This window comes from Lampetra fluviatilis, unplaced genomic scaffold (assembly GCF_964198595.1).
Source record: "Lampetra fluviatilis unplaced genomic scaffold, kcLamFluv1.1 SCAFFOLD_173, whole genome shotgun sequence".
Taxonomy (NCBI): Eukaryota; Metazoa; Chordata; class Hyperoartia; order Petromyzontiformes; family Petromyzontidae; genus Lampetra; species Lampetra fluviatilis.
The window spans coordinates 188,011-196,595 of record NW_027621324.1 but is presented as its reverse complement, the minus strand read 5'-3'; the positions used below and the strand labels follow the sequence as shown (position 1 = coordinate 196,595).

The following is an 8,585-nucleotide window of genomic DNA, read 5'->3' as shown; positions in this document are numbered from 1 at the left end:
CACCTGCACGCGGAGACACGCGGAGACACGGGGAGACACACACAGGGTGAGACACAGAGACACACACAGAGACACACACAGAGCGATGGCACGCTGGCCACCACCTGCACGCGGAGACACGCGGAGACACGCGGAGACACACACAGGGTGAGACACAGAGACACACACAGAGACACACACAGAGTGATGGCACGCTGGCCACCACCTGCACGCGGAGACACGCGGAGACACGCGGAGACACGGGGGGTGAGACACGGGGAGACACGGGGGAGACACGGGGAGACACGGGGGGTGAGACACGGGGAAACACGGGGGAGACACGGGGGAGACACAAGGAGACACGGGGGGTGAGACACGGGGGAGACACGGGGGAGACACGGGGAGACACGGGGGGTGAGACACGGGGGAGACACAGGGGGTGAGACACGGGGGGACACGGGGGAGACACGGGGGAGACACGGGGGAGACACGGGGGAGACACGGGGGAGACACGGGGGAGACACGGGGGAGACACGGGGGAGACACGGGGGAGACACGGGGGGAGACACGGGGGAGACACGGGGGAGACACGGGGGGACACGGGGGAGACACGGGGGAGACACGGGGGGAGACACGGGGGAGACACGGGGGGGACACGGGGGAGACACGGGGGGAGACACGGGGGGAGACACGGGGGAGACACGGGGGAGACACGGGGGGACACGGGGGAGACACGGGGGGACACGGGGGAGACACGGGGGAGACACGGGGGAGACACGGGGGGAGACACGGGGGAGACACGGGGGAGACACGGGGGAGACACGGGGGAGACACGGGGGAGACACGGGGGGGACACGGGGGAGACACGGGGGGAGACACGGGGGGAGACACGGGGGAGACACGGGGGGACACGGGGGGGGACACGGGGGAGACACGGGGAGAGACACGGGGGGAGACACGGGGGAGACACGGGGGAGACACGGGGGAGACACGGGGGAGACACGGGGGGACACGGGGGAGACACGGGGGAGACACGGGGGGAGACACGGGGGAGACACGGGGGAGACACGGGGGGAGACACGGGGGAGACACGGGGGAGACACGGGGAGACACGGGGGAGACACGGGGGGACACGGGGTGAGACACGGGGAGACACGGGGGAGACACGGGGGAGACACGGGGAGACACGGGGAGACACGGGGGAGACACAGGGGGAGACACGGGGGAGACACGGGGGAGACACGGGGAGACACGGGGGGAGACACGGGGAGACACGGGGGGTGAGACACGGGGGAGACACGGGAGGGGGGGAGAGACACGGGGGGTGAGACACGGGAGTGAGACACAGAGACACAGAGACACACACAGGGTGCGACACGTGTCTCCCCCCATCGCCCCCCCCCGTCTCTCCCCCCGTGTCTCCCCCCCCCCCCGTGTCTCTCCCCGTGTCTCCCCCCCCGTGTCTCCCCCCGTGTCTCCCCCCCCGTGTCTCTCCCCCCCCCCCGTGTCTCCCCCGTGTCTCCCCCCCCGTGTCTCCCCCGTGTCTCCCCCCGTCTCTCCCCCCGTGTCTCCCCCCCGTGTCTCCCCCCCGTGTCTCCCCCCCCGTGTCTCCCCCCCCCGTGTCTCTCCCCCCCCCCCCGTGTCTCCCCCCCCGTGTCTCCCCCCCCCCCCGTCTCTCTCCCCGTGTCTCCCCCCCGTGTCTCCCCCCCCGTGTCTCTCCCCCCCCCCCCGTGTCTCCCCCGTGTCTCCCCCCCCCGTGTCTCCCCCGTGTCTCCCCCCCCCCCCGTCTCTCTCCCCGTGTCTCCCCCCCGTGTCTCCCCCCCCGTGTCTCTCCCCCCCCCCCGTGTCTCCCCCGTGTCTCCCCCCCGTGTCTCCCCCCCGTGTCTCCCCCCCGTGTCTCCCCCCCGTGTCTCCCCCCCGTGTCTCCCCCCCCGTGTCTCCCCCCCCGTGTCTCTCCCCCCCCCCGTGTCTCCCCCGTGTCTCCCCCCCCCCCCCGTCTCTCTCCCCGTGTCTCTCCCCCCCCCCGTGTCTCCCCCCCCCCGTGTCTCCTCACCTTGCGAGTGAAGGGTTTGTCAACACGAGTTCCGTGTCTCCCCCCCCCCCGTGTCTCCCCCGTGTCTCCCCCGTGTCTCTCCCCCCCCCGTGTCTCCCCCCCGTGTCTCCCCCCCCCCGTGTCTCTCCCCGTGTCTCCCCCCCCCCCCGTGTCTCCCCCGTGTCTCCCCCCCGTGTCTCCCCCCCCCCCGTGTCCCCCCCGTGTCTCCCCCCCCCCCCGTGTCTCCCCCGTGTCTCCCCCCCGTGTCTCCCCCCCCCCCGTGTCCCCCCCGTGTCTCCCCTCCCCCCCCGTGTCTCCCCCGTGTCTCCCCCCCGTGTCTCCCCCCCCCCCGTGTCCCCCCCGTGTCTCCCCTCCCCCCCCGTGTCTCCCCCCGTGTCTCTCCCCGTGTCTCCCCCCCCCCCGTGTCTCCCCCCCCCCCCGTGTCTCCCCCGTGTCACCCCCCCCCGTGTCTCCCCCCCCCCCCCGTGTCTCCCCCCCCCCCCGTGTCTCCCCCCCGTGTCTCCCCCCCCCCCCGTGTCTCCCCCGTGTCTCTCCCCGTGTCTCCCCCCACCCCGTGTCTCCCCCGTGTCTCCCCCCCCCGTGTCTCCCCCCCCCCCGTGTCTCCCCCCCGTGTCTCCCCCGTGTCTCCCCCCCGTGTCTCCCCCGTGTCTCCCCCCCGTGTCTCCCCCCCCCCCCGTGTCTCCCCCCCGTGTCTCCCCCGTGTCTCTCCCCGTGTCTCCCCCCCCCCCCGTGTCTCCCCCGTGTCTCCCCCCCCCCCCGTGTCTCCCCCGTGTCTCCCCCCGTGTCTCCCCCCCCCCCCCGTGTCTCCCCCCCGTGTCTCCCCCGTGTCTCTCCCCGTGTCTCCCCCCACCCCGTGTCTCCCCCCCGTGTCTCCCCCGTGTCTCCCCCCGTGTCTCCCCCCCGTGTCTCCCCCCCCCGTGTCTCCCCCCCCCGTGTCTCCCCCCCCGTGTCTCCCCCCCCCGTGTCTCTCCCCGTGTCTCCCCCCCCGTGTCTCCCCCGTGTCTCCCCCCCCCGTGTCTCCCCCCCCCGTGTCTCCCCCCCCGTGTCTCCCCCCCCGTGTCTCCCCCCCCGTGTCTCCCCCCCCGTGTCTCCCCCCCCGTGTCTCCCCCCCCCGTGTCTCTCCCCGTGTCTCCCCCCCCGTGTCTCCCCCGTGTCTCCCCCCCCGTGTCTCCCCCCCCGTGTCTCCCCCCCGTTTCTCTCCCCCCGTGTCTCTCCCCCCGTGTCTCCCCCCCCGTGTCTCCCCCCCCGTGTCTCCCCCCCCGTGTCTCCCCCCCCGTGTCTCCCCCCCCGTGTCTCCCCCCCCGTGTCTCCCCCCCCGTGTCTCCCCCCCCGTGTCTCCTCACCTTGCGTGTGAAGGGGTTCGTCAGCACGAGTTTCGTGTCGTCCGAGCCGGACAGCAGCAGGTCGCCGCGCTCGCTCCAGCACAGCGAGTTCACGCAGCCCTCGTGCACGGGGAGACGCGCCTCCAGGCGCAGACGCTGCACAAACTCCACGCGCGCTGCGCACGCAGAGACACGCAGAGAGACACGGAGACACGGTGAGACACGGTGAGACACGGTGAGAGACACGGTGAGAGACACGGAGACACGGTGAGCGAGTTCACGCAGCCCTCGTGCACCGGGAGACGCGCCTCCAGGCGCAGGCGCTGCACAAACTCCACTCGCGCTGCGCACGCAGAGACACGCAGAGAGACACGGTGAGACACGCAGAGACACGGTGAGACACGCAGAGACACGCAGAGACACGGTGAGACACGGAGAGACACGTTGAGACACAGTGAGAGACACGGTGAGACACGTTGAGAGAGACACGGTGAGACACGGTGAGAGAGACACGGTGAGAGACACGGAGAGACACGGTGAGACACAGTGAGAGACACGGTGAGACACGTTGAGAGAGACACGGTGAGACACGTTGAGAGAGACACGCAGAGACACGGAGAGACACGGTGAGACACGGAGAGACACGGTGAGACACAGTGAGAGACACGGTGAGACACGTTGAGAGAGACACGGTGAGACACGGTGAGAGAGACACGGTGAGAGACACGGAGAGACACGGTGAGACACAGTGAGAGACACGGTGAGACACGGTGAGAGAGACACGGTGAGACACGGTGAGAGAGACACGGTGAGAGACACGGAGAGACACGGTGAGAGAGAGAGAGACACGGGGAGACACGGTGAGAGACACAGAGACACGGTGAGACACATGCAAAGACATGGTGAGACACGGGGAGACACGGAGAGACACGGTGGGAGAGAGAGACACGGTGAGACACGGAGAGACACGGTGAGAGAGAGAGAGACACGGAGACACGGAGAGACACAGAGACACGGTGAGAGAGAGAGACACGGAGAGAGACACGGTGAGACACGGGGAGAGAGAGAAACACACAGAGACATGGTGAGAGACAGTGAGAGACACGGTGAGACACGTTGAGAGAGACACGGTGAGACACGTTGAGAGAGACACGGTGAGACACGGTGAGAGAGACACGGTGAGAGACACGGAGAGACACGGTGAGACACAGAGACACGGTGAGACACACGCAGAGACACGGAGAGACACGGTGAGACACGGAGAGACACGGTGAGAGACACAGAGACACGGTGAGACACACGCAGAGACACGGAGAGACACGGTGAGACACGGAGAGACACGGTGAGACACAGTGAGAGACACGGTGAGACACGTTGAGAGAGACACGGTGAGACACGGTGAGAGAGACACGGTGAGAGACACGGAGAGACACGGTGAGACACAGTGAGAGACACGGTGAGACACGTTGAGAGAGACACGGTGAGACACGGTGAGAGAGACACGGTGAGAGACACGGAGAGACACGGTGAGACACAGTGAGAGACACGGTGAGACACGGTGAGAGAGACACGGTGAGACACGGTGAGAGAGACACGGTGAGAGACACGGAGAGACACGGTGAGACACGGTGAGAGACACGGTGAGACACGGTGAGAGAGACACGGTGAGACACGGTGAGAGAGACACGGTGAGAGACACGGAGAGACACGGTGAGACACGGTGAGAGACACGGTGAGACACGGTGAGAGAGACACGCAGAGACACGGAGAGACACGTTGAGAGAGACACGCAGAGACACGGAGAGACACGGTGAGACACGGAGAGACACGGTGAGACACAGTGAGAGACACGGTGAGACACGTTGAGAGAGACACGGTGAGACACGGTGAGAGAGACACGGTGAGAGACACGGAGAGACACGGTGAGACACAGTGAGAGACACGGTGAGACACGGTGAGAGAGACACGGTGAGACACGGTGAGAGAGACACGGTGAGAGACACGGAGAGACACGGTGAGACACGGTGAGAGACACGGTGAGAGACACGGTGAGAGAGACACGGTGAGACACGGTGAGAGAGACACGGTGAGAGACACGGAGAGACACGGTGAGAGACACAGAGACACGGTGAGACACACGCAGAGACACGGAGAGACACGGTGAGACACGGAGAGACACGGTGAGACACAGTGAGAGACACGGTGAGACACGTTGAGAGAGACACGGTGAGACACGGTGAGAGAGACACGGTGAGAGACACGGAGAGACACGGTGAGACACAGTGAGAGACACGGTGAGACACGTTGAGAGAGACACGGTGAGAGACACGGAGAGACACGGTGAGACACAGTGAGAGACACGGTGAGACACGGTGAGAGAGACACGGTGAGACACGGTGAGAGAGACACGGTGAGAGACACGGAGAGACACGGTGAGACACGGTGAGAGACACGGTGAGACACGGTGAGAGAGACACGGTGAGACACGGTGAGAGAGACACGGTGAGAGACACGGAGAGACACGGTGAGACACGGTGAGAGACACGGTGAGACACGGTGAGAGAGACACGCAGAGACACGGAGAGACACGTTGAGAGAGACACGCAGAGACACGGAGAGACACGGTGAGACACGGAGAGACACGGTGAGACACAGTGAGAGACACGGTGAGACACGTTGAGAGAGACACGGTGAGACACGGTGAGAGAGACACGGTGAGAGACACGGAGAGACACGGTGAGACACAGTGAGAGACACGGTGAGACACGGTGAGAGAGACACGGTGAGACACGGTGAGAGAGACACGGTGAGAGACACGGAGAGACACGGTGAGACACGGTGAGAGACACGGTGAGAGACACGGTGAGAGAGACACGGTGAGACACGGTGAGAGAGACACGGTGAGAGACACGGAGAGACACGGTGAGAGACACAGAGACACGGTGAGACACACGCAGAGACACGGAGAGACACGGTGAGACACGGAGAGACACGGTGAGACACAGTGAGAGACACGGTGAGACACGTTGAGAGAGACACGGTGAGACACGGTGAGAGAGACACGGTGAGAGACACGGAGAGACACGGTGAGACACAGTGAGAGACACGGTGAGACACGTTGAGAGAGACACGGTGAGAGACACGGAGAGACACGGTGAGACACAGTGAGAGACACGGTGAGACACGGTGAGAGAGACACGGTGAGACACGGTGAGAGAGACACGGTGAGAGACACGGAGAGACACGGTGAGACACGGTGAGAGACACGGTGAGACACGGTGAGAGAGACACGGTGAGACACGGTGAGAGAGACACGGTGAGAGACACGGAGAGACACGGTGAGACACGGTGAGAGACACGGTGAGACACGGTGAGAGAGACACGCAGAGACACGGAGAGACACGTTGAGAGAGACACGCAGAGACACGGAGAGACACGGTGAGACACGGAGAGACACGGTGAGACACAGTGAGAGACACGGTGAGACACGTTGAGAGAGACACGGTGAGACACGGTGAGAGAGACACGGTGAGAGACACGGAGAGACACGGTGAGACACAGTGAGAGACACGGTGAGACACGGTGAGAGAGACACGGTGAGACACGGTGAGAGACACGGAGAGACACGGTGAGACACGGTGAGAGACACGGTGAGAGACACGGTGAGAGAGACACGGTGAGACACGGTGAGAGAGACACGGTGAGAGACACGGAGAGACACGGTGAGAGACACAGAGACACGGTGAGACACACGCAGAGACACGGAGAGACACGGTGAGACACGGAGAGACACGGTGAGACACAGTGAGAGACACGGTGAGACACGTTGAGAGAGACACGGTGAGACACGGTGAGAGAGACACGGTGAGAGACACGGAGAGACACGGTGAGACACAGTGAGAGACACGGTGAGACACGTTGAGAGAGACACGGTGAGAGACACGGAGAGACACGGTGAGACACAGTGAGAGACACGGTGAGACACGGTGAGAGAGACACGGTGAGACACGGTGAGAGAGACACGGTGAGAGACACGGAGAGACACGGTGAGACACGGTGAGAGACACGGTGAGACACGGTGAGAGAGACACGGTGAGACACGGTGAGAGAGACACGGTGAGAGACACGGAGAGACACGGTGAGACACGGTGAGAGACACGGTGAGACACGGTGAGAGAGACACGCAGAGACACGGAGAGACACGTTGAGAGAGACACGCAGAGACACGGAGAGACACGGTGAGACACGGAGAGACACGGTGAGACACAGTGAGAGACACGGTGAGACACGTTGAGAGAGACACGGTGAGACACGGTGAGAGAGACACGGTGAGAGACACGGAGAGACACGGTGAGACACAGTGAGAGACACGGTGAGACACGGTGAGAGAGACACGGTGAGACACGGTGAGAGAGACACGGTGAGAGACACGGAGAGACACGGAGAGACACGGTGAGACACGGTGAGAGACACGGTGAGAGAGACACGGTGAGACACGGTGAGAGAGACACGGTGAGAGACACGGAGAGACACGGTGAGAGACACAGAGACACGGTGAGACACACGCAGAGACACGGAGAGACACGGTGAGACACGGAGAGACACGGTGAGACACAGTGAGAGACACGGTGAGACACGTTGAGAGAGACACGGTGAGACACGGTGAGAGAGACACGGTGAGAGACACGGAGAGACACGGTGAGACACAGTGAGAGACACGGTGAGACACGTTGAGAGAGATACGGTGAGAGACACGGAGAGACACGGTGAGACACAGTGAGAGACACGGTGAGACACGGTGAGAGAGACACGGTGAGACACGGTGAGAGAGACACGGTGAGAGACACGGAGAGACACGGTGAGACACGGTGAGAGACACGGTGAGACACGGTGAGAGAGACACGGTGAGACACGGTGAGAGAGACACGGTGAGAGACACGGAGAGACACGGTGAGACACGGTGAGAGACACGGTGAGACACGGTGAGAGAGACACGCAGAGACACGGAGAGACACGTTGAGAGAGACACGCAGAGACACGGAGAGACACGGTGAGACACGGAGAGACACGGTGAGACACAGTGAGAGACACGGTGAGACACGTTGAGAGAGACACGGTGAGACACGGTGAGAGAGACACGGTGAGAGACACGGAGAGACACGGTGAGACACAGTGAGAGACACGGTGAGACACGGTGAGAGAGACACGGTGAGACACGGTGAGAGAGACAC

General features: G+C 64.4%; 1 protein-coding gene across 1 annotated transcript in view; it reads right to left on the bottom strand.

Moving 5' to 3' along the window:
- Nucleotides 1–193: 193 nt before the first annotated feature.
- LOC144955098 (DDB1- and CUL4-associated factor 6-like) overlaps nt 194–8,585 on the bottom strand; it is a gene marked incomplete at its 3' end in the record, with an annotated part of 31,304 nt that continues 22,912 nt past the window's right edge. Inside the window, exons 2-3 of the mRNA XM_078885434.1 lie at nt 3,376–3,530; nt 194–205 (exon numbers count right to left, since the gene is read on the bottom strand). Coding sequence (XP_078741560.1) covers nt 194–205; nt 3,376–3,530 — 167 coding nt within the window. The remainder of the gene's footprint in view (nt 206–3,375; nt 3,531–8,585) is intronic.